At 37.2% G+C, this 27,977-nt stretch overlaps 1 protein-coding gene across 2 annotated transcripts in view; it reads right to left on the reverse strand.

Moving 5' to 3' along the window:
• The window catches only part of TRPS1 (transcriptional repressor GATA binding 1), a 253,774-nt gene that overhangs the window by 209,115 nt on the left and 16,682 nt on the right, over positions 1 to 27,977 (reverse strand). The window contains exons 1-2 of one of the 2 annotated variants that reach the window (XM_060127979.1): positions 1,503 to 1,545; positions 284 to 444 (exon numbers count right to left, since the gene is read on the reverse strand). The exons of the other annotated variant lie outside the window; for it this stretch is intronic. Coding sequence (XP_059983962.1) covers positions 284 to 320 — 37 coding nt within the window. The 5' untranslated portion in view covers positions 321 to 444; positions 1,503 to 1,545. Of the gene's footprint in view, positions 1 to 283; positions 445 to 1,502; positions 1,546 to 27,977 lie in introns of those variants that run through there. 2 annotated transcript variants of the gene reach the window in all.

A 27,977-nucleotide genomic window follows, 5' to 3' on the forward strand; every position in this document is an offset into this window, starting at 1 on the left:
TTAATTTAGTTGACTACACTTTGAAGTAGTTAGAGAAAAAATAATTTTTTACTGGAATTACATCGCTATAATTTTTCAGAATGACATATCATGTAAATATAAGCACATTCGCAATACTTCTAAGTGGAAGAAACTCCCCTAGCAACTCATAAGTTAGATACCGTAAGACCAGACCCACCCTCAAGTTATTATCTCTAAGACAAATAACAGATTGCATGACATTGTACTGTGTGCCAAAAACTTTTCCAGTTAACAATTTCACTTGAAAAAATAGATCACATACTTGTAAAATCATACCCAGCATTGACTTCATAAGGCATGTGGCTTTAGAGTGCTTTTTTTACAATTATTAATTCTATTAGTCAACTAGCAGGAGGGTTAATGCAATTGTCTTAGAAGACGCTCAGAAGACACAGAAGACATTTTGAGAGCTGATCTGTACATCTGCAAAACAAAACAAAACAAAACATATTTTCCTTCCTAAATGATGTAAACAATTTTAATGGATCACACCTAAAACACATTAACATGCCAGCACCGCAAGCTGCTGGAAAGATACCTGATAAAAGCATGAGTAAATCTTGGGCAAGATTTTCTCCCTCCCCTGGGTTTTAATAAAGCAACAGGAGAAGGAGAAACATGATATAAAAGATTATAGAAGTCATTTTCACAGCAGACTGTGCTGCTGACAAAATTAGTTAACCTCGAACTCCCCCTGAACCTTAAGGTACACAATACTTACCTACTCTGGGGTGGGGATAAAACATCTTAATTAGTAATCATGGAGGGGGCCTGCTTCTGGAAAAGATACAAAGTGCACTTGCCTAACTGCACGGTCACAGCTAAAGACATGGAGTGGTACCCATAACTAGTCTCCTCCAGACTCCCAGTACCAGTGTACATATACCATGAGGCTGAGAAAAGAGCTATTTCAATGCCATCGGGAATTTTGCATCAGATCTAACTCTTGCCTTACCAAGAGTTACAGAAACATTACATATTATAACATGTATTATCTTTTTAGCTATTTTTAAGTCATATTTTCACTCTTGATAAATAAGATTGTAAAGCTATGACTGAACCAGCATTCAACCATCCTTATATCATCTCTTTTTTTTAATCTGAATGAAATTATTGAGGCAGATACTGCATTAATGGTCATAATATAATTGAACAGATGTACTACATATATACACGTGTGTGTGTATGTGTGTGTATATATATATATATATAATCACATCAATGAGCCTTACTCATGAGTTTTGCCAACTCTGTTTTAAACTTTTTCATTCTATTGTACAGCGATATCCCTCACACTGACTACCACAAAAGTTCAAAACGCCAGTTACAGAAGGTCCACTATAGACAACCATTTAGACAATGGGGCAAAAAATGAACGAAAAGTGAATTGGGCAAGGAGGAGCTGAAGAACCTAAATGAGTACTACAAGGCTCAAAAGTGCCAACTTCAGTGCTCTATTTAATTATGAGATAAAAACTGACCTGGGGGCTGGCTAGGGGACCAGAGGGTAACAGTGAGCATTCCCACATTCACATCATTTTCCACCTGTACAAACACATGAATGCATATTACGTGCCAAGATTGTTAAGCAGGTTCAAAACGTATTTAGCTTCCTAAAAATGCTCTAACTGTATTAATTTTTATTACTGAGATATAAGACATTCCATTTGCAAAAATCTCAATTTCTATTGTTATCTCCTCCTAAACTAAAACTTAAATCTATAAGTTTTCTTTGCATTTTTGGTAGAAGAATTTATTAGAAAAAAGCAATAGCGTACTGCACTATTTCTGTGTTACAGTATCACTAAGACAGGTTTACGCAGTGGAAACAATCAGCATTAGAGCTTAAAATATAATTCTGGTGACTATCATCTCACTGATTAAAATGCTTAAATATACTATTAAAAAATTTTTCTATAAATGACTGTGACTTATGTTCCCAAAATGGCACCTTCACAGCAAAAGGAATCTAAGTTTTCTATTATTATCCAGATATTTTAAACTATTATTTAGTTTTATTTCATCTATATAAATAAGTATGTATATAACTATGTATGTAGAAAAATATATACACACACATACATTTATGAAATACCTTGTTCAAATAACCTTGCCATAGATAATCAAATGAATTATTCCACCAAAGGAAACAACTATCGTAGTAATTTAAAAAGAGAGCTGAGATCACACAACCATCCAATGCAAATGAAGTTAAGAATTTATTTCCATTAGATGAGAAACTCCTTGAAGGTAAGAGATATAAACTCTTATGTTCTTTGTGGCATCTTGACCCGAAACACAGAAAAGAATCAAAACCTAAGAAGGTAGAAGGGTGCACAGATCACACATCCAGTTTCTGAACCTGATTCAGATCACCAGCTGATGTAATCAAGGGCAAGCCCTTATCCCTTCTCAGAGCCTCTCTTATCCGTATAATGAGGGAATTACAATAAATTATTTCTAACCTGCACTCTGCCTCTAAGACTCCATGATGGTTCTGGTTAATAGCTTAAGCACTTTAGTTTTACCTTAGAAAAGCTTTACCCAATTTTCTTGAAACATTACAAAATATTAAGCCATCAACAACTAAGGGTAGCATAAATACCACTGACACCTACCATTCACTGTTTTCCATTTTCTCCAACTTTCATTCATCCATTCAACACATGTATATCCAACAACAGCTATGTCTGAACACATCCAGCAAGAGGACTTCATTTTATTATTTGTCATCATTTTAAGAGAGGAAGGATATTTTTCAAAAGTAAAGAAAAAATTATAAGGAACTCCTCTTTCTAAAAAAAGCTGAAACTTTTGAGTACTTTTCCAAGCAATAATTTCAACTAGGTACACTTTCAACTGAACTTTCTCTCTCTCATGTATGTACATATACATATATATGTGTGTGTGTGTGTGTATCGATATGCATACACACACACGTATATATAAACACACACATCTTTATATATATATATAAAACCTGAACAAGACTAAAAAGATAGGGAAGCAAGACTATGTAATCTGATCTCAATCTCTAATTCTGCTGAGTATGATTTTTATTATAAGTAGCAGCTCTTATCATCATAATATATAATACCAGATGACATTTTCTTATTGTTTTTCCAGATAATAAATCTTTCACGGGTTTAAAATCAAAGCTTTACACAAAAAGAAAAGATATCATAGTCTTCTCCTTAATATATGTTTCTTCCAGGCTTGTCTGTATCAACAGCCCAAGAGTACTGAGTTATTAATTACACATTTCATGTAGCTTTTATTTAAAAAATTAAAAAGAAAGAAAAAAGAAAAGCAAATTGTTTCTTTTGATCAAAAGTCCCCCACAAAGAATTTAAAGAATTAAGCAAGTGATAGCAAAATAAAAGGAAGGTCGAATCTTGGGCTCATGGCAAACTAGATAGCTTCCATATGAACAACATATAAAGTTCAGTTTTTAGAGAACATATGTGTTTGCTCATTGGTTTAGGGAAAAAAAAAAAAACTTGAATCCTGTCTACTCCATATATACAGATCAAAATCAGATTGCTTAAGTGAACTATAAAATGCAAGAGAACACTGTTTATCCAATTCACAAACCCAAGAATTGTTGAAGGAGTTTAAATGTTTTCTGTTTCTTCAGATTCCAGGGCAATACTTCAATGGTAGATCGCTTTTTCTGTAAACTGCTTCAAACTTCATAAATCCAGTGTCAGATCCTGTTCTTTGCTATCCATGTCTATTTAATTTGCTCTCTCTGAATTGATTATTCCTGAATCTTTAAAGGTATTTCTGGACATCTTAAATCCTGTTGAGATTTAAATGTCATCACCTTCAAACAACTCCCATCAAATAAATCTCTTATTAATTCACATCAAATTAATCCATAATGATCACTTCTATTAACATATGCTTCAGAGCACAAAGCCCATTAACAGTCATCTGGACACTAGAACTAACCCGAGCCTTTCTGAGATAAAATGCACACTATTTAGATATCCGATTTCAAAGAATTTTGATTCTGGCCCAAACACATTTTATTAGGCTTTTATTTCATCATGCTATGCTCTCTGTATTTTAAATATCTCATTTCAAATGTACTAGTCTAGGTAAAAGGAGATAGTCTGGTAAATAAGTAATAATGTCATATTTGCCATAATGAGTATCCACGTATCCATAAACATCTTAGAGAAAGAATTTCATTAAGTACTTACTCTTATAAAAAAATTACAAAAAAAATTTTGGGGGGGTTGCCTTTAAGGACTTTATACTAGAAGTCTAAATGAAACTGTAGGATATATCTGAAAAAATGAAGCATCTGCCTACTTCACTAAATGGGATAACTAAAATAGAGCAAGTGTACATCATGGAAAATCAAAGAGAAAGGGCATTATTTTTCCCTTCATAACAGGTGAGAGACTCTGATTTGAATAAGATTACAATTTCACTAAGCAAATTAAGAAACGTTACCATTCACTGCCCATACGTAAGTCATTTTTCCTTTTGCATTCCTCTCCAAGAAAAAAAAAATAATTAAAATAATCTACAATGACAACGGTTGATTCAAACAGGCCAATCTGACTTTGCAAGTGTGCATGGGCCAGGCTCAACTTTATCCTTTCTTCTTTGTTAAACTGAGAATATTTCAACTGGTCCATGGGCAAAGAGCCAAACACAGCACTTAAATTCAAAAAGAATAGCGCATGGAAAAGTATACATGCAATTCTTTATCTTGATGGTTATGATGGGAATTGACATTTTATTTGTATGTAAATTAGATTTCTACTGATAACAAAAATAATGAGTGCTGTGCTCCATAGGAATGCCTTTGACTTTCTTCCCAGCATTTGCCCAAAAAAATCTTTGTATATTAAAGGTAATTTAATTTTAATATATTGATGGTGCTTTGTCTATTTTCCAATCTGTTATTCAATTGTAAAGAAAATCTCAATTATTCCCTCAATCCAGCTATGTAACTGGCTTACAGCTGTCTGTGTCCTTCCATAAGAAATCTGTGTCAATCACTGCCAATCCATTTGGTAAATTAACATACATGTACAGTATGGTGAATCTAACAGATGCATTCCATGACAATTCAAAAAGAATGTTCACAGTCTTCAAAGCATTGTTTAAGTGTATTAGGCAAAGTTTTTGCTCATTTTTTTAAGAGTGCCAAACTAGACACAAGATTAAAACAATCGCCATGAAGGATATTGAGAGCTTATACTGGTTTTATATATACACACATACATTTTTTAAACACACGTGTATCTATGTGTTAAATATAATATCTATCATAATATGATATTTAACAAATGTCATATATAATACATAACATAATGTATACATGTATATGTGTGTGTGTGTATATATATATATATATATATATATGTGTGTGTGTGTGTGTGTGTGTGTATATAAAATAGCCAAAGTGATGGGGAGCATAAATTTGTGCCACCATATTCAACAGTTTTTGCTTACAACTCTGGTAAGTAACTTGAAAACCACTAAGGTACCACTTGCTCATCCCTAAGGTACCAAAGGAAGCAGCTTAAAAGGTCTCATCCATCGGAGACCAACAGTCCAATGAGTACCTACCAGGTAAGGCACAAATATCACGAGGAATCAGCAAATGCATACAGGCAATGAAAGGAAATTAAGAGTAAGTTCAGAGTGTTGCTCTATATATAAGTTCCAAGAGGCCAGGGATCTTTATTTAGTTTAGTTTAGTTTTTTTTTTAGATTCTTTTTTTTTAACATCTTTATTGGAGTATAATTGCTTTACAATGGTGTGTTAGTTTCTGCTTTATAATAAAGTGAATCAGTTATACATATACATATGTTCCCATATCTCCTCCCACCCTCCCTATCCTACCCCTCTAGGTGGTCACAAAGCACCGAGCTGATCTCCGTGTGTAGTATGTATTTTTAAAAGTTCATTTAAGTTAACAAACAGTACAAAGATATCTTTCACACTGTGTAATGAATACACACTAATGACATGAAATTTGGTTTAGACACCCCCCTAGTTATTGCTAAATGCCTAATATAAGCAACTTAGCATCATTTTCCCTTCTGATAAAAGCAAAAAAACGAATTATACACACACAGGTTGGAATCATTTTTCTCTTTTGTTAAGTACACTGAAAATTTTCAAACAAAACTCGTCCTGTTTTAAATGGGAAATATTTTAAAACTGGAAAGCAACTTCTGATAGTAGAATAGGTTAAACCACTTTTTCCTGACTCCGAGGATGAGAAAAGTTTTACGTATGAAGGAAAAATAAAGTAAACACAGAATTCCTTCGTAATTTGGGTAGGTAACAGGCTTGGAAATCTTCAGCTGTAGGAACTTTTTTTGAATAAACCATTATTTCTGGACCCTGCCTATGCTCACCCCAAATTTAGCTAGGCTCTATCTGGAATTTTACTATGGTAACTAGTTAAGCACAGATGACAAGAAATTCAAGAATTTTCTCTACGTTCTTTCCATGATATTAGTGTCAAAAAGAGAAATGTAAGGAGGTTCCTTGGTCAAAATAAGTTTAATGGAAACTGTCTAATACTTTATACCCCTTCTTCATAGATCCACAGTGTACATTAGCGATTACAGCTCTGAAAAGTCCTGGCAGTTATACAGTAGGGAGTCTGTTCAATTTGGATTGGAATTTCCCAATCTCATTTGGCTTTAAGTCACATTCTACCACTTACCAACAAAACTAATGTTCTGCTGAGCACAGTTGGAGATGCTGCTCTTCTTGCCTTATGCATATGTAATATTTTAAAATAGTAAATAAAAGCATAGGTAATGTTTTTAAACAAAATAAGTATTCTATCATTAATTTGGCAAGAAAACTAGGATGCTTTGATATGAAGTTGACAATTTTGAAGGGTTTTGTTTTGGTTTTTTTCCAGCATGGTTATCAACTCTAAAAGATCAGGATCTATTATCATGAAAGATCTAGATTCAGTATTTTAAAAGAATGTGTAATGGCAGGGGGTGAGTCATGCTAGAACATCAGCGGAAAAAAGGCAGGAGATAACATCAATGCACACTATGGTCTCCAATGTCCAAACCATATATGCATAAGCATGTATGGATATAAGCCCAGTGTTATCTCTGAGCTAAACAGTTTACACAGATATCATTGCATTAAAAAGTCCTATTTTTTCAGTTATTCTTTCTAATGCTGTCCACTATAGTTAATCAATTTAAAACACTACCACCTTGTATAATAAATTTGTCTCAGTCTTTTATAATAACTTTAAATGTATCTGATTAAACTTAGGAACAGAAATATGGCAAGGAGTTTAAGGAACTATGGTGTGTGGAAAGCAGTCAGAGACTGACCCAGGACTGCACCGAGGGAACTTACAGCATCAGTAGTTCTCAACTGCTTGAAGATACTGGAGGGGCTACCCTGGTGGCGCAGTGGTTGGGAGTCCGCCTGCCGGTGCAGGGGACACGGGCTCGTGCCCGGGTCCGGGAAGATGCCACGTGCCGCGGAGCGGCTAGGCCCGTGAGCCATGGCCGCTGAGCCTGCGCGTCTGGAGCCTGTGCTCCGCAGCGGGAGAGGCCACAGCAATGAGAGGCCCGCGTACCGCAAAAAAAAAAAAAAAAAAAGAGATACTGGAGAGAATACGTCTAGCCCACACGCTCCTCTCTGGTTATTAATAAATCCCATTCCCCCAAACTGAGCCTCTGCTTCCAGATTCATCTGTACCCATAATAAAGAATAGAACACCAGTGTCTGGACCACAGTCAGGAAACATGTGGCTTAGGACTGAGTATGTGACTGCATCCTTTCTAGTATAGCTTAACAGAGTCTGGTTCGTGTTTCTGGGTGATGCAGAAGAGCAACGATATAGAGAGAGAGGGCGGCTGGGCTCTTGGATTTTGTTTTATTGCTATTGCTTTCCCCCTACCCCCAAAGATGAAAACAAAAGATCAAAAATAAATTTAAAAATAGAAATAGGCTGGGTAGATGCCAAAGTAAATGTGAAACAGGGAATTTATTTGAAGTTAATTTTAAATGCAGAGTCAGACATAGTGGTGAGGTCACGGTAAGGGCCAAGTCTGAGAGGATGACCACATATTCAGGTTACTCGTGGACGCCACAGCACCTCCTTTACCATTCACCAAGCAAGAAAGAACGGCGGTATGATGCATATAAGTGGGGCTCTAGAATCAGTGAGGGCAGAAATTAGCTCACTCATTAAATATTTTGTATAGCTAATCTACTCAATCTTCACATTTAAGTTCAATACAAACTTAAGAATCTATCGAAACACACGTACACAGACATACCCACACACACCTTTAGAAAAGACTTTCACCACCTGCACCCCAATTAGTAATTTCTTTTCTCCATCAATCTTGTTGTGGACACCTGTCACAACAGAGTAAAGGAAAAAAATATATATTTATATAATTCCAGATTCAGGTGTTTTACAAATAATTCCTTCAAAATCTTACTGAATTTTGAAAGAAGTCAAAATTCAGAACTAGACTTTTATAGGTTCACAATCGTGAATGTTAATGTATATCATAACCTAAATTTTTAGTGAATATCAAAAATTTCCTATGGTATTGTTACCGTGAGCCAGACACTATGCCAAGAATGTATTATCTCATTTGATTTTCATTTTTAACAACAACTCTTTAAGTAAGATAATATTATTATCCACATTTTACAGATGTAGCAACTAAGATTTAGAAAAGTTAGATCAACTTGCCGAGGTCACAGACCTAGCACATGGAAGAGTTAGGTCTGAAGGAGTCTAGGGCCAAGATTGGTTTACCACTGCATTTCTCACAAACTCCCTAATGTTTTTATGAACTACAGTTAAGCAATGCATTCATAGATATAAAAGTGATAGCACTTTAAGAAACTTACAAGAGAATAAAACCTACCAGACACCATTTTACAAAGATTACCATCAAATGTACTTGATGTACTTGCTTGGCTCTATATTTGTGTCAAGCAAATATACCATCTTCCCAATATTCTCATGGACTACTGGGTTATCCTAATGTTTGAATTTTCCTCCTAACACCTAGCACATCACTAAGGTTATGAAATTATTCAAGTCCCTAAATGGATTCACTTCTACAAAGTCTTTACAATTCCCCTGAGCAAAAGTTGAGTCTTTTCTACTATCATCTGTGGCGATGTATGCACACCTCCTTTTTAAGTGCTTGCAACGCACAATGTAATTATGAGTTTATGCTTTAGGCTACCTCCCTAGACTGTGAAGTCCTCCAGACCAGAAAATACCATTATTAATATTATTAATGTCAATTCAAAATAGTAATATATATCCATTCATGTATGTGACTACTTAATAAAAATTGATAAAAAATGAATTTATATATTTAAATATCTATATGTTATCAACGATTCTCAGAGGCTACAACACACTTCATCCTTAACAGTGACACACTATGATAATGATTATTAGAGGGAAACGTAGTAGCCTAATGGGGCTAGGGACATACAAGTTTTTTAAAAGTTCAATGCTACTAACATGGTCCTCCCCCCTGAGACAAGCCTACTACCCAGAGTAGACACTCACAAAAGTTCTTATTGTATAGATGGATGTTAGCACACTTAGAAATCTTTGCTTAGTGTTTATCTTTTCGAGGAAGGCCTGAATCTCTGGACATTAGATAGTCTCCCAAAAATAAAAACTAGAATATTGCTACAGTTGTCTCATTAACGTAATTAATAGCAAATCAAATCAAGACATACAGAGACTCAAAGTATTAACTTTGACATTATTTAAGCTGAACAAAAATCAAATATCATAGTTCTGGATCCACAGTCATAGAGCAATAAATGCATAAGTTGTGAGAACTAAGAATTATTAAATTTGTTTTTTGAAACTGTGAATCACACAACTATGTTGGTTTGATTTGGGTCCTATATATGTCTACATAAATTTACATACTGAAAATATTTGTGAACTGAATTACATAAAGGAAGGTTCATTAAAAATTAAGCACACTTTATATAGTAATAATTCTATAATAATGTTACTATAGTCAGTAAAATGAATTTTACAAGTTCATATATCTGCATGATTATTTCTATTCTATATGTGAATACCATGGTATTTAATGTATTTACAATATATATTAATATTTTCTATAACTACATGCATTTATATATATAAATTTTATTTACAAATTTTTCACCATGTATCCTCTAACATTCCAAAATTCAAAATATTCTGTACTAATAGCATAATATATAAAAATAAATAAATGTCTGTCTTTTAAAGGAACAGACTGGAACATAAAAGAATACAGCAAAGTCTAAAACGTCTGGATCAGACTCCTAGCAACTTAAAGCATCTAGACTGACATAAAGCCAGAAGTTCAATTTAAAAATGTGTGCATGCACACAACTGCACGCACGTGCACGTGCGCACACACACACACACATTCACAAGAATGCTCACAACATCATTATTTGAACTGTCAAAACTGGAAACAACGCAAGTGTTCATCAACAGAACAGGTTTAAAAGTTGCAACATACAATGGAATGTGTGGTCATACAATAGAATATTATGCTGCAATAAAAATAAATAAATTACATACTACAACATGGATGAATTTCACAAACGGGATGTTGACTGAGAAGTCAGACATAAAAGAATGCATACTTTTAATGCATTACGAATGCTGTGCTTTACCGCACGCAAAGCCTCAAAACAAGCAAAACCAATCTGAAGTGTGAGCGGTCAGGAGAGTGATTAACTCCTGTGGGAAGGAAAGGAACAGAAGAGGAGGGGGCACAACAACTGGGCTTGGAGGGCACTAGCGATGTCTCTGGTGGCATGAGAGATAGTTACACAAGTGTATTTATTTTGTAATAACTCACTGAAGTACAGACTTATGATTTATGCATTTTTCAGATAAAAAGTTAAAGTGTGTGTGTGGTTTTTCAGTGAAATAGCAATTGCTCTGCAGGGACCACGGAGTACATAATACATTGAGAGGAATCCTGTCAGCTGATATTTTTTATGGGCAAATCAAGCCAACCAATGGAGTGGAATGTCGTCATTGACCATTCAAGCCAAGTTGCAGGGCACAAAGAGCCCAGATGTGCCAAGTAGGCAACAAAGTAGTAGAAGAAAGAACAAAAGAGAAATGAAGGGAGAAGAACCTAAAGAGTTCTGGGCAAAAGAGATTTGAACGGGTGAAAGGTTTAAAAAGAGGTCAGAGGTAAAAACAGGAGCAAAAAGCAACAGACACCCTAAGAAAGGAAAAGATAATATCGAAGGAAACAGGAGAGCGATCTTGGGCTTGGACTCTGGTTGTAGTGGAGGGGTGTCAGAAAGGTGCAAAGCGAAGACACATATCTGTAGTTGTTAAGTGTATCATTAGGACACACGACACGCATAAGACCACAGAGACAGGCTAAGGAAAGGTGGAAGAGAACAAATATTTGTTGAGTAACTATTATGTACCAGCCATTTGCTTCTTGGCTCACATAATTTTCTCATTTAGTCCTCACTGAAACCTGCGAGGAATCTATTCGCCCTATTTTAACAAACAGGAAAACTGGAATTGAAAAGGGGTTAAAGTAACCTGCTTACCTGAGAAGACTGGATTGGAATAAATGAAAAACAGCCAATCAAACAACACTGTGGCTTTTTCAGAGAATCCACACATTGAAATCCTGAGTATTTTTATAAGGCTGAATAAATGCCCTGTTTAAATGAAGTGTGGCAGATTCTACCTTGATCTAAGGTAGTTGCTCTCAGTCTACGTAATAAGGTATTCCATCTCACACATCGAACAATGATAGGTGTTTCTCACCTTGTACAAAAAAGATAAGTTAATAGGTAAAATTCTATCAGTTTTAAACTTTCCACCTGGTTAATATTTTCTTAAGACTTTGGCTTCTATTATCACGTGGCTTCCAAAAAGGAATGAACAAGCAGCATACAAATGTTAACAGAGAAACTCGAATGCAGCATTTCTTAAATGTATTTCCTGGGACGTTTAGTATTTGTTTTGTAGGTACAAGCAGACATATAATACAATCACATTTTATCCTACGGAAATAGCTCCAGGTTTGTGTGTGATATGATAATTTAAGACTATTTCAGGGGGTTTCTCAAAGAGAACCATAAAGTCCGAGAATATAGTCATCTAAATGAGCTTAAGAACCTTTGGTTGAAGCAGAACAAGAACTGGTTGGCTGGCCCCGCTTTGTACGCTTCCTGTACGTCAAAGCATTAATGCTCTATATATTTACCTGTTGACTCCAGGAAACAAGTTGAGGTATGGATGGGAAAAGCTGTTTGAGAAAGGAGCAACACAATGCCTAGAAAACAGTGTCACTATGTTGTATTATTTAAAATTAACTGCTTCCATGATTCTTTTGAACTTTTTGTGACCTGACATTTCACAATGACAGTTTTACCTAGTTATTTCAAAATCAAGGTTACTGCAGAGTTCACCTGAACAAACAATACTGGGATCTGGTAATATTATTATTATCTCATACCTGCAAATGATGCCTTGGTTATTTAGGCTACAAATCAGGGTTCTATTCAGAAAATAAAATGCTGTTATCAAAATGACTTCATGAAAAAGTTAACATATCATGAGAGTGACATACAGTCCTTTTAACCTTATTATAGTATTAAGAATGCCCTGTTTTAAGGTTAAAATAGAACAAATTACATTACAAGTGAGACACGACAGAAATCTCTAAGAAAATTGTAGCCTACTAAGTGTATACCATATTCTGGAGGGAAAAAAAAACAGGCTGTAGGTCCCCAAATATCCTGCCCTGGTTTATGAAAATAAACATGGAATTCTCCTTCACAAAGTATCATCAATATGGTCCAAATGAGCTAAAAGAGGAGGTGGACTCCGGCAGGTAAGGACCACAGTTCAGAGTATGAATGGCGGAAAAAATACAGGAAATACTTTGGACAGTGCTAACAAGTTACAAGATAGCACTACTCAAGAATATTTTTTGATGACCCAGAATATTGCTTGAAAGAGAACCGCTTTAGTCTGGTTCAGTAACTTATACTTAGAATAATGTCTCATAATTTATCCCCTTGTGCATCCTTCACCTCACTCTCATGAAAAAATTGCAAATGATTACCCAAACAAGCGACTACTAGAATGTTTTTCCCAGCAACCCAAGTCACGTGTATCTGCAGGCATCAGTACCCGTTTAGCATTAAATCTTATTTTTTTGTGCAACTATGACCATATGCTATGATTACTGATACTTATACTGAAGAATAAATTAACATCACATTTATTCATTCAACCTGTGTTTTTGCGGGTATCGAGTTAGGTGCTAAGAAGAAGCTGGGAAGGAGGCAAGCAGGGAGGCTGCCCTCCGTGAGCTTCCAGTCTAGCCAGAGAAAAGAAAACCAGGACAGAGAGGTGCCTGATCCAGATCTGGTATAACAAGAGAGGGTCCTGGGGGGAAAAATGAGTGCAAACTGAAAGAGCAGAAGCTGGCCAGCCGAGAGCAGAGAACTAAGGGAGTCAGGCAGGAGAAAGAGCAAGTGGAAAAGGCCATTCTCCCTCAAGAGAGAATGTGGCTTCTTAATGGAACTGAAGGAGGTTCTGAGGGGTTAGCCATTTCAGTGGTGTCTGGTTAAAATTTTCAATTCTGTGAAATAAAGGATTAAAGCATAAATCCTGTGGGAAATTCCTATTTTTCTGAAAAGAGTACACAATTCATTTATCATCCATGTTCACAAAACTTTAGATAAACTCTTCATTCAAAGTGTTTACTACTGGGATATGGATAAATCTTCTCTATAATTATGTTATGGAAAAAGCATTACTGAGATAAAAATAATTTAATATTAAACATACTGTCTCTGACTTCAATGCAATTTTTTTACCATATGATAAGATAGTGCCACTACTCCTATAGTTTCTTATCATAAGCAATTAAGTATAATCCTGGAAATAGGACTATTATATTCTGAATGAATTTATGTTCATTTATATGTTAATATACTAATGGTTATGTGCATATGTATAATCTATTGAAAACTGATCTCTTCCCAAAAGTTTGATATTTAATTCTCATTTAATTCACATTTAATTCTCAATAAAGTTCCTGTTTACTCTGCCATGAATGCAGAATATTAATGGTTTAAAAAACGATTCTGGTTCATCAGTCTGGAAAATAAAGTACCACAGCAATGTTGAATATCATATATACATTCTGCTTATGGGCATTTCATACTAAAATTTCTAATCAATTAATTCACTCATACAGTCTAAATTTATTGAGCACATAGTATATTTTAAACAATGTTGCTGATTACCAAAAAGAGAAGAAATTTTAAGAGAAAATTATTGCTTTCTAAGAAACGAGCTCCCTCTATCAAAGAAAGAAAGTTCACAGTAAGCATCTCAGTAACAATACAGGATGAGATAGGGTTATGCACCAAAATCAGCAGTGCAAACAATAATTCCTTTGGAAGCAAACACTTAGGTCCTAAATGTCTGCTATTATTTTTATGAGTATTATTATTATTTCCACTATTTATTTCACTCATAATAAAAGAATGTAATGTGGTCAAGAGCAGTGGAAACATTTAAGGGAGATGAGAGTGAAGATGATCCTGAGGAAGAAATAAGAAATGCACAGCTCTGGGGAAGAGAAAACAGCACTGCAGAAAATAGGATGTAAGAGAAACAAAGGGTTACTCTCCAATACAAACATGTCAAGGGAAGAGTCTGAATTACTAAAATATGTGGTTGCAAAGTTAGTAAGACAGAATCTTGCATCCCAGTTGATGAGGCTGGAGCACTTGTAGAAAACAGGAACCCACTTGAAGTTTCCAAGTAGAAGAGATTAGGAAAACTGAACTAGACCTTGTGTGAAGTGTTCGTTGAAGAAAAGTGAAAAATGAAGAATGTTATGTATTTCAAAGACAATCAACTATGCTTCAACTCTGATCATAAAAGAAGGGTGAATTTTTAAAAAAACATCAGAGATTTCTTACCAGTTCAGATAAGAGGATGCGGTTACTGACATACCTTTGCAAGACATTAATGATATGGGTTATTTAAGCATTTATGTGTCACTATATCTTTCTATAGTTCAAATTGGGAGTTATTAATATTTTATGTACCTGCTTCCAACTTTAAATCCTTGCCTGGACGATGTTTTCCTTTGGTCATTCATATTGATAGTCTCATGACCAACTACAGTACCCATAAATGAGTAGGTGCTACTTAGTAAATATCTGTTGAGTGGACTTACTGAAGTTACTGAAATTTAGTGAATAAGCTTCTGAAGCTTACTGAAAAGACAAAAATAGTTAATCAGCTAACTAACCTAGCTACTTGACACCCGTTTGTTTCTGAACTGCCTGCCCATATTTAGTGTTTTATTTTAGCCCTGTTTCTCCTGACTCCATTCTAACTCTTCAGTTCTTAGACTTGCGGCCTTTTATGAAGTTTTCCAAAGTAACTTAAAAACAAGCCTTCCAAAATGATCTCCAGATCTTCAGAGTCCCACTGGGAACTCACTCAGAACGTGGTCAGAAACTCCATAACGATCCAACTAGTACATTCTGATCCATGGAATTCAGTAGTTAAAATCATGGCCAGGAAGACCCCAACACAACACACCTTGAAATAAAGATTTCAAGCCAGATCTACACAGGGGAAGAGTTGGCAGACCTCAGATTTAAGTACTAAAGATTCATCTAAAATTTTGTTTCACAGCACTACTTCCTGGTCACCACTCAAGTGTCCCATTCTTCTACATCCAGATGGAATTTGTTTTTAAAGTAGGAACACTCCAAAATCAGGTCACTTTTAGGCAGAGATCAGCCTTCTTTGTGCCCACTCAAAACAATTCCTCTAAGACTGTAGCAGAAAACCTGAAGAGTGAGCACAGGGCATGAAACAAGGTGACCTGACAATCTGTATTAAGGCCAGGAAGGTACCCTTAGGCACAAGCCACACTGCATTTTTAGCCAGAAAATTTCAGGTTACAGGCTTGAAGTAATAGAGCTTGCAAAAAGTTGTGGGCAGAGATCTCCTTGTACTTCCAAAAACAACCCCTGGCAAAACTGCTTCTTTTTCGAGGTTGAATAGGATAAATAGAGAACTGCACACGCTTAAACACACACAGTTACACACACACACTCAAAGGATTACAGAAGCATATAAACCACAATCAAGAGTAGTTCTAGCCAGGTTTTATCCTCTTTGAGTTTACCTGTATTGTCTTTATTCCTGTAAAACATGTGTAACGTGTCTATTCTACAAAGTTAGTTTTTAAAGGAAATGAAAAGAGAAGCAGATACAAATTAAATGCATAAGACAAGAGACTGTAAAAGGCAATGTGGTATAACTGTTGGTCTTCATTCTACTCTTCCCTGCTAGACTCCAGGCTCCTAGCGTGGACAGCACACAGGGTAGGCGCTATACATACTCTGAATGAAAACTGACATCAAGATGCCAGTATCTATTGGGAGGCAAGACGTACTTCTTGAACAGGTAAATTCACAGTCATTATATGATTTTTTTAAAAAGCAGTCAACCAAACATTTTGGGGTAGAAAAAGAAAAAAAAGCAAATTTGACTATATTTCTCTTGTTTTCGTTTTTTTCAAAAGTCACTGAGTTTTTTGCTTTAAGTCAGCATCTCTCTTAAACAGTCTGTGTACTAGAAGTACAGGGTAAGTCAAAGAGTGTCAGCAGAATGTCTGTCGCCTATGTCACTTCATGAGGTAATCAGTGTAAGCATTGTCTCTTTTAACAAATTAGAAGCCCTTAACTTCTTAAAGCAGTTAATACCCAGTAGTAGCAGAATGTATATTTATAGAGTCAGAACGCCTTAATTACAGTCTATTACCAGGGAATGTCTTAAGCAATAAGAAGATTGGAAAACATTATTTAAATATAATCATATTTGCATCTCATTTAATTATCAAGTTTATAATTGTTTTCAAAGAAAAAAACATCCTTTATAAAAGGCATTTTGTTAAAATTCTTCATGATAGATTGTTAATTTTACGTACCTCCCTCTCCTAATATCCAATGATATATGGTAATTGGGAAAAGAGAAACAGTTTCATGACTCAGATGATAAAACAATGTTCTCTGATTTTGAAAAAGGTTACCTTTTCCCTTGACAGAAAATATGCACTTTTTTCTAAATCACTGAAGGAAATAAGACCCTCTACCCCATTCCCCAGCTCCTCTCTATCCCTGCCTTTAAGAATCTTTGCAACAGCAAAATAATGAGTGAGTTCTAAGCTCTAAAGGGACACAGTCAAGCCTACAACTCAAAATTAAACCCACCCATTTGTTAGAGCTCATAGCTCTACAAAAATCACAGTGCCAATATGAAAATACAAGAGACCAAGTCTCTGGAAAAGGCCTTGGAAATGAACTGTTGATAACAAGTCAAATCAAAGACTGTCCGCAGTACGTGTTCCAAAGGGTTTGAAAGCAATACAACCTTACTTCACTGTCCTGACTTCTAAGATGTCCATCAATGTGGAGGAATATAGTCTATTTCCAAATGGGTTATAGCTCTCAGGAAGAGATAAACTGATGTACTGAAAACCAAGTCTTGGATACTTAAGGTTCAAAGGGTAACGCTCTCATCTATACTCAGTCTCCCTTACATGGGAGGCAAGCCTCTGAGGTTGAGTCTGACAATGAGAGTTACGTATCCAGGTACTTAGGCTAAGGCAGTCCTGAGCAATCTGTTTAACTAAACTCAGCATTACTGCCTAAATTGGGGGATGGGGTGCAGTGGGGAACAGTCTGGATTCATTTGCAGCAATTTTGCTGTAGAACTTAAATATTTTTGAAGAAATATGGTAACGTGATTATCCTTCTGGAACTAGATCCACTGACACTGTCACATTAACTCACAGCTTGTTAAATACTGTGCAATCTTTCTATAACATTCTTTGTTTGAGACTAGAATCAGCATATGGGAATTGCTCTTTTCCTGTTAAACTGAAGTCATTACTAACTACTCATCTGTGACATGTATGCTTTCTTGTAACCAGGGATTTTAGCTTCACAAAATTTAGAAACTGCCACACTGTTGCTTGGCATCGCTTTCAAATGTGACATCATTTAAATTTTGGAAAACTCCGTTTTAGTAAAAACACAAGTGGGTGCCAGGTTAAAGATGGCCCAAAAGCGGCAGCAGGGTCTCTAACAGGGACCAACTATGGTTCATTCTTTCAATCTTTACCTTCACATGCCTTTCATTAGAATCACATGGAATTACGATGAGCTCAACAAAAGCATTTCAAAATGGGTTATCAGATTACCAGAATACAGAATGACTTCCAGTTACTAAAGATCTGTATAGGAAAAAAACTGACGTGGAGACGAAAAAGTCCCATTTTCAGTTTCCTTAATTTCCAAAGCCTAAGGAATATGAGTATTTTTAAATAGACACATTAACAAACACTATATATGTGCATAATAATCAAAATACAATATAAAATACCAACACAAATATAGATATGAAACTACTGAGTCATGTAGCGCAGAACACAAAATAAATAGGGAACTGTGTCAAAATGATAAAGAAGTTTGCAGAGACTCAGTATCATTCAGATCCTCTGAGAGTCCCATTTGGGAAATTCTTGAATGATTTCTAAAACTTCCTCCATTATCTGAAAACTTGCATAGCAAACAGAGAAATTCAAGTCACCTCATCAATACAAGCCCCTAGTCAGAACTTATGAATTTTTGATTCCAAATATAATTTTTGACAGCAGCACTTGTCAACAAAAATTTAGGATTAGTGCTCTTAGTAGAGATCTCTTTTCTATCAAATAAAAAACAATTCTAATGGTTCATTGTCATTTCCCCTAGAAAATATAAGTGGCATCTTACGTGTCACTGTTAAGAAAATGCTTTGGGCTTCTAACCTTAAAAGAAAAAAAACCTTTATTAATTTTAATCATTTTGTTATTTTTGATAGACATATTTTGTAAACAAATATCTTTACCGCTGATGTTAAAAGCATGTCTGCTTCTTGGAAAAAAAAAAAAGAAAACACACACACACACACAAACAAACACACACACACACACACACACACACACACACACACACACTTAGCTTGAAAACTTAGGACATTTGGTTGCAAATGATGCCTCAGAATCACTGTACCATGGAATACAACCTACAGTGGCTATGAAATCATGTGACTATTTATTATTCTCCTGTGGAAAAACTGGGTAACCTCAGTAGTAAAAAATCATTTTTATTCACAAAGTGTATATGATCATGCAGCACATATCCCGTATATGGAAAATAAATGACAAATTCTAAAATGTCCAGGGAGAACCACAAAATATTATCTGTGAGAAACTACTCCTCAGGAAAGGGTCTGATGCATTCTGAACAAGTTACCACAACCTACTTACAAATAAGACAGTGATTAATTCTGAAGGGGAATTCTGTAAGAATACAAAAAGTAATAAGGTATGAGACAAAATCTCTGGCTTTCAAAAAGTCATGTATTAACACATGAAAGGATGCTCAACATCACTAATTAGAGAAATGCAAATCAAAACTACAGTGAGGTATCACCTCCCACCGGTCAGAATGGCCATCATCAAAAAATCTACAAACAATAAAGGCTGCAGAGGGTGTGGAGAAAAGGGAACCCTGTTGCACTGGTGGTGGGAATGTAAATTGATACACTATGGAGAAGAGTATGGAGGTTCCTTAAAAACTAAAAATAGAATTACCATATGACCCAGCAATACCACTGCTGGGCATATACCCTGAGAAAACCGTAATTCAAAAAGAGTCATGTACCACAATGTTCATTGCAGCCCTATTTACAACAGCCAGGATATGGAAGCGACTTAAGTGTCCATCGACAGATGAATGGATAAAGAAGATGTGGCACATATATACAATGGGATATCACTCAGCCATAAAAATAAACGAAATTGAGTTATTTGTAGTGAGGTGGATGGACCTAGAGGCTGTCATACAGAGTGAAGTAAGTCAGAAAGAGAAAAATAAATACCGTATGCTAACACATATATATGGAATCTAAAAAAAAAAAAGTTTCTGAAGAACCTAGGGGCAGGACAGGAATAAAGATGCAGACGTGTAGAATGGACTTGAGGATATGGGGAGGGGGAAGGGTAAGCTGGGACGAAGTGAGGGAGTGGCATGGACATATATATACACTACCAAATGTAAAATAGACAGCTAGTGGGAAGCAGCCCCATAGCACAGGGAGATCAGCTCGGTGCTCTGTGACCACCTAGAGGGGTGGGATAGGGAGGGTGGGAGGGAGGGAGATGCAAGAGGGAAGAGATATGGGAACATATGTATATGTACAACTGATTCACTTTGTTATAAAGCAGAAACTAACACACCATTGTAAAGCAATTATACTCCAATAAAGATGTTATTTAAAAAAGTAATGTATGAAACTTAAGTATCGGTACAAATGCAATTTAAAATAAAAATGATGGCATAGGTCATTAATGACCCAAAGAATAAGGCACAGATGGACAATGTGAAAAAATAACCCAAAACATTTCTTTCAAGAACTTTTACAATTCAGAGTGGCCTCAAACACCAAAGTTTATACAACAGAAATCCAAACAGAAGAACTGATGAATTGAGGCATATATTTTTCTTCCAAGGGACCAGTGCCAGCCAGTCTGTTGGAATAAATTGATGCCACACTTCCCTATAATACCTGACAGCTAGAATTCCGCTCTGTATCTATCCTAATTATAATTCTTTAAGTTAAAAGTTAACATAAGGCCTTAGAAATACCATTTTTGAACAGTCTAATGAGTACTCCCATAGTTAATGATATATGAAAATTATAAAGATTAGAAACAGAATGATTATAATTATTATAATAAGAAATATTCACACAGCCCTTCGGCATTCACCGAAACCATTCTACATGTATTATTATTATTATTATTATTTTATTTTGCGGTACGCGGGCCTCTCACCGTTGGGGCCTCTCCCGCTGCGGAGCACAGGCTCCAGACGCGCATGCTCAGCGGCCATGGCTCACGGGCCCAGCAGCTCCGCGACATGGGGGATCTTCCCGGACCGGGGCACGAACCCGTGTCCCCTGCATCGGCAGGCAGACTCTCAACCACTGCGCCACCAGGGAAGCCTTACATGTATTATTTAAATTGACTCTTCCCCTCGCCACACAACCTGAGCCCAAGTAATACTACTCACAGCCTATAGATGGGGAGGCTGTAAACTAGAGATGTTAGAGACTTACTCTAACTCTGATTTTATTCCAACAAAGCCACGCCACAGATAAGAAACCAGCTACCACCTATGGATCTTCCGAACACAGCTGGACATAAAGCTATTCCAGACAATCAGATGGCCCTGAGATGGCTGAAACGTCTTTATTGTGTTTTCTACATAGCTGGTGAACAAATAAGCTTGGAAAGAGGACCAAGTCCTCAGATAATAGAAAAAGACAAAAAAAAAAAAAAAAAAAACCCAAACCAAAAAGGTTGAAACATACTGTGACGCATGTTTATGACCGCTAAAGTAATAAATACCTCTTAAACTCCAGGAATAGTGGTTCCAACAATAAGAAAAATGTATGGTAGACTCAGTCTTTATTATTTGTGTATGAGAACCAGTCCTCCTTGTGCTGGGATTTCAGTACTTTGTTTTAAGAGGTTATTATTCAGTGAAGAATTTTGAGGACAGAACAGGCCCTACTAATAATTGGGTTTAGTAGGTGTTGACATTTTTATCATAAGATTATCATTTTCTTTGTGACGTATGACTTTTAAAAGATGTGTTGTATTAAAATCACTTCACATATTTAAGGGTCAACTTTTTTCAAACATCTTGAGTTCCATACTGTCTTATGAAATCAATTTACGATATCAACTTACATTACTCTCCCTATGGAACTCAATACTAGAAGTTAATTTGTTACAAGTTAAAAAGGAGGATCTAAGTTTCCTTTTTTAAAAAAAATTTTAAAATTAACCAAGGCATCAATATAGAAATTCTATCATCTACAAGTTAAAATGGACCCCTCAGATCCAGCTATATATCAACTATTTTCTTCATGTCAGGCATACTGGAACCATCAAGGCAAAAATAAAGCAAATGGATATAAATTATATGAATCAATAAAGTTCAATCCTTACTAAATATCTCTTGCAGTAGGGAATTTAAGAGCAAGTTTACTAAAAGTACTGATGTTTCATGATATGGCCATAATAATAGGGGCTTCCAGAAAAGGAAACAGAAAGGATATGAAAAGCATGGTCCAAAAAAGAATTAATTTAAAAATAAACTTGCTAATGTAGAGAGGGATAAAACTTGATAGGGATCCATGTAGAGCAACTGTCTCCAAATTTGTAATTCAAGAAAAATATAAAGGCCTCAATTCCCAGAACACCAAAAATAAAACAGAAGCCTCTGGCACTCCAAAAAGGCTTCATGTGCTTATGAAGACTACTAAATTATAACCTGAATTGTGATTTGGTGCATATGACTTTCTTGTGTTCATTTTATTCATAGCTTTCTGACTGAGAATACAGGAGATCCAATCCCTCCATCTACTCGAGAAGGTCTGTGTAAGTACACATACTTCAAAATGAGTATGCTTAAACAGAGGTTTAAGCAGCTCCTTGAAAACTCTGTATGAGAAAGTATGTAACTGATTGAAAGGCTCATAATCGTTTTCTTTTTTTTTCAACTCATGAAAAACGAGAACTTCAGTTATCTCCACTGGCGACTGTCTCTCCATGTCAATTGCACAGGTACACCGATCACAGGTGAATCCGAAGATCTAAAGCGGAGTGAGGGTTTGAAAAACCCATCTGGGGATCGGCAGGCAGAAGCAAGTGAAATGTGAGCGTCACATCCAAGAGGGGCAGCAGAAGAAGAGGAAGCAAAGGAGAAACCCAGATAGGAGAAAGAGTTCGTGGAGAGAGGAAACCAAGTTGGAAAGTGCGGAGAAGGGCAAGGAGGCGGGAGATGCACGAGGAGGAACGCGAGGAAGGCCGAGCGGGCGGCGGGCGGCGGGCGGGCAGGACGCGGGTCCCCGTGCAGTCAGGGCGCAGGGAGGGCGATGGGGAAGCGGCGCGGCGGGGAGCTCCGCGCACCGGGAAGCGGGCGAGGAAGCCGGACGGCGAGCGCGGCTGCTTCCGTAGGACTTCCTGCGACTCCACGCCCACAGCCCGGTGGAGAGCACGCGTGGCTGCAGCGGCCCCGGGGCGCAGGGGACAGCGAGCGCCACCGACACACCCAAAGCTCGGGTCGGTCGCTGCAGCTTCAAAGGCAGGGCCCCTGACAGTAAGCAGCCTCCTTCCCAGACACCAGCGATTCACTCTGACTCGAGCTTCTTGAGAAGCCCTTGCAAGAAAATGGAATCCTATTCTTGTTACTGATCTGCGGTTCTGATTTTTTTAGTTCTCCTTCAAAATAAGAAGACAGTTTTACTCTTGGCTTCTAATTCTGGGACCGTACTAACCACCAAAACACACTGGGGCTTTAAAGCTCATTCATAAAATATAAATTACTTTTTTTTATTAATCCAACAGAGACAAATCGGCTGATATTTAGATGACGAAAGGTTTTGTTTATTTGTATGTCTCACCCAATCCAACCTTTGCTTTTTATGTGTTTGTAACAAACAGAAGCCGAGCCAGAAAGCCACGCTGTCAAGACCCCATCTGGTGCAGGGGCAGTTACCCAGGAGTGCAAATAATTTAAGAAACACAAAGCCCAGAGGATTTCCAGGACAGCACCACAGCCCCACGTCAATCAACAACTTCCCCCTACAAGAGTTTGCTGATCACAGCCTTTTTGCTGTAATGGAGCCAAGAAGAGGCAGTCACTTAGACTAATAGAGATTTTTTAACGGGAGATTACAGCTATCGCTATAGAAAGAATGCAAGTTGAACATGAATTATGGCGAAATCCAGACTTAAAATGTCTTATATAGAAAGGCGATGGTTTTATCTCTCAGACAATAAACAAAGGTAGATTAGGGCTTAAGTAGAAAGCCGAATGGAACACTGCTGATAAGACAGTCACCTAGTGTTTGAAACCCCCGGAACATACAGCATCTCAAATCCGTGCTCACCGCAGATGAGAAATAAAGTAGAACTGACCAAGCCTGAGCGCTCCAGCTAGACTGCCTGGGTTCAAATCCTGATGCTGTGACTGCTCCCTGTTGTAGCCTAAGCAATTGATTAAACTTCCCTGAGAAATGGGGATGACAGCAGTTCCTGTCTCAAGTGGAGACAAGCCACTCCAGCAGTGCTCGACAACTGTGAACCATTATCATCATTTGCAGGTGGCCCCTAATGGAAAACTAACCTCTTGGGATGCAGCCTTTCCCCTGCAAAAGCTAGCTCACCTGTGGCCGGTGGTGGCTCTCGTTTCTTTTTTAGTGATCAGTGCTCGCCACGCACCCGCCAAATCAGTTGCACATTCGAGTCACTCGTTTCTACGCAAACTGTGGCCAGCCTCTGGGCAAAGTCTGCATTCCCTCTGCACCCTGATTTTCACAAGTGAAAACACTACGACCCATTTAATACTGTGCTCCCTCCCATCATTAAAGGGCAGCACACAGCTTTAGCAGACAGGAAACTCGCCCAGTGCACATGCTATCCAGCTGGCAAACAGAGGCATCTTCCACAAAGTCCACTCCTCCTACATACAGTCTGATAAGCTCCATTTTAATGGAGCCAAAACATACATTTCCTTCCTCTATTTCTGTATTTAGCAGACACGAGAGCTGGACAGTCATGTCAGGGATTATAAAACTGCAATAAAGAGATTTCTAAACCACCAAGACTACCAGAACAGCAGGACTAAGTTTCGCCTACTCACTTTCAACCAAAAGTATGCACCCCTTCAGTTGTGGAAAAGTACAGAAGATTTAAAAGCCCCTACTCATCAACTAGAATGTACTCTTCGAGGAAACGCTTTCTCCTGTCACCTAAATACTTTGTAAATCTCAGGCAGATATTACTTTTAAATCTCCAGCTATCTCCTTCAAAAAGATTTTTAAAGTTGCTGATAGACACAAGGTGACATCAGAAAACTATGTTTGAAAGATGCAATTAGCTACGGTTTCTAGGAAGCTTTGGAATGTTTTGTTATTGAGGAAGAAATAGACAAATACCAGTCCTACAAGTAATGAGCTGTCCAAGAAGTAAAGAAATTCATCAAATAGATCCTCTCCTTGATTTCGCCTTGGTGGCTCCAGGTCCATGCAGATTTGGGAATACACAATAATAGCAAGTCTTAATACTTTCCCAAAGCTGCTTAAAAGAATATTTAAGTGCTTAACAGATTCACACATGAAATCAAAGGGACTTCCCAATTCTCGCATAAAAGCAAGTTTTTTAGTTTAAAAAAGAAAAAACTACAGACAGAAGGCCAAGGGTATGGTCTTATATATTAAAAAAAAAAAGCTTCAGAACTTGTTCCTTGGCTTTTAAGATGAAATTAAAGTGATTAGTAAAACTCAAGTATTCAAAGAAGTCTCAGACACTCTTATTTCAACATGAGAAATGTCTCAGCAGCTATTATTTCGTTATCACTTTATTGGTCATCTCTAAAGGAGACATGTATATTAAAAAGAGCAAAGAGGGGCTTCCCTGGAGGCGCAGTGGTTGGGAATCCGCCTGCCAATGCAGGGGACACGGGTTCGATCCCTGGTCCGGGAAGATCCCACATGCCGCGGAGCAACTGGGCCCGTGGGCCACAACTACTAGAGCCCACGCAACTGGAGCCCATGCTCCGCAACGAGAGAGCCCACCGTGATGAGAAGCCTGCGTACCACAATGAGGAGTGGCCCCTGCTCTCTGCAACTAGAGAGAGACCGCGAACAGCAACGAAGACCCAATGCAGCCATAAATAAAAAGAGAAAAGAGGGGTTCAATATCCTCTCACTGCCATAAACCTGAACTTCCCAAAGCAGCCTTACTTATGGCTCTGCTCAGCTCCTGACAAGCCCTACTCATCAATACCCTCGTTAGATCTTCTGAAGGTCTAATCATCCTTGCCCACTTAGCATCCAAGTATCAACCACTTACAGGTAACTTTCACCATGAAGCCAATACATAAACCACAAATATCAGAACACAGCATCTGGCTGACAAATATTCAACAAATGGAAGTTAAAACCATACATTCCCGACTCATGACCGTAGAGGCTAATATTGTTATCCCTCATATTTTAAGGGTACATCATTCATCAATTTGCATCTTTGATTACTTTGTGGTACCTCAACTGTAATATCAATAAAGGGCAACAAGGTGGTGTGGGTTTTCATTTTTTTACGGTTCGCAAATGTATTTGGGCCTCCCTTTGCCTCGGTTTCACTGACCCCGTCACGCTTGGTTCAAGGACATTAATCAGTAAAAGACAGAATTTGAAACCACAGTGCAAAATACAACATAAGTTGTAACCAGCAGTATGACACTTTAGGAACAATACATTAGGGCAGACTTCAAAAAATGTCTATCAAGTATGCAACATCAGATAATCCTTTTCCTCTCTGAAACCTGACAATCCAATTTCACAATTTTCTCAACCCCTAAAAGTCTTATGCTCTTCTGGCCAAAGTGTACTTCTCCTAAGTGCCAATGTAATACAACATGTTTGAGAACCCACTGTATCCAAGGCATTGTAAAAAGAACAGAAATTGGGTATGCTTTTTACTCTCCTCACACTTGCAACGCCAAGTGGATTCTGGTATGGGCTATACTAAAGCCATAAATAAGTGAGAGCATAGGGCAAGGATGTTTAAATCTAAATGAGTGGAAATGGAAAGGCTTCAGGAAGAAGAAATACAAAAGTCAACATCTGAGGAATAGGTAGAATTCCTATAGTTAAGCCTGGTTGAAAGAAAGGCATTTCAGAGAGGGGAGAACATGAAGGAAGGTAGGTTTGGCCATGTTCTGGAACTCAATACTACTTTAAGGATAGAACACATGGTATTGTAAAGATGGAACTGGTAAACTGGGAGCAGAGTTTAGGGTCGCGCATGCCAAGCTAATGATGATAAACAGTTGATAAACCCAAACTCAGAGTCAACTTGGGTCTAGAGATAAGGCACTGGAATGATTTCATTCAGATCAAAAGGTGAAAGCATATAATCCTCAAGGAAAATTGCAGAGATTAAGAGGAAAGTCAAGCACAGACTAGAACGAGTGTAGCAGGGATTCAGCGCCTCGGAGGCCAAGCCAAGAGAGATACTCAAGAGAGTGGTTGGCAGCATCCAATTCATTTAAGTGGTGCAGTCGGATGGAAAGACCATTGGGCTTGGCTGCCATGAGGCCACTGGTGCCCTCAATACAGCAGTGTCCACAAATGGAGGAGTCATGGAGATGTACATGAAAAGAGCCCCAGATTCAGGCTTTCAATATTTTCCCCCTCTAAAGTGATTTTTATATATGAGTATGTTTACCTTTTATCTGAAAAAGGCGATGGGATTCCATATCTGGCTTAGAAACATTCTAATTAATAAACCTCAAAGAGCTGCATTTTGACTTTGTGCTGCCAAGTACAAGATGGAATCCATCTGGAAATAAATAAAAAGTAGCCTTTTGTTTCATTTTACCTTGTATTTTTCTAAACTGTCAAGGGAACTATCTTCATTATTTGCCGACTGTTACCTAAAATCAGTACAGTGCTTGAACCATAACCTACCTCTCAGCTTCAGTAACCATACATTAGCTCTACAATTGCAACTGAACTTTTCCTAGATTCCAAGAACTGCAATTGGATTATAATCCAAAAGAGCAGAAGATAAATGCCATTTAACTACCTTCTATAAAACATCCAGGACAGTTTTTGTTCACAAATACGTGCTGTGAGAACAAGTATAAAATGGTTTAGAGTTGTTTGAGAAGGCGTTTACCAAAAGTAAGTGAATAGGGCTTCCCTGGTGGCGCAGTGGTTGAGAGT

Source organism: Lagenorhynchus albirostris, chromosome 17 (genome assembly GCF_949774975.1).
Source record: "Lagenorhynchus albirostris chromosome 17, mLagAlb1.1, whole genome shotgun sequence".
Lineage (NCBI taxonomy): Eukaryota > Metazoa > Chordata > Mammalia > Artiodactyla > Delphinidae > Lagenorhynchus > Lagenorhynchus albirostris.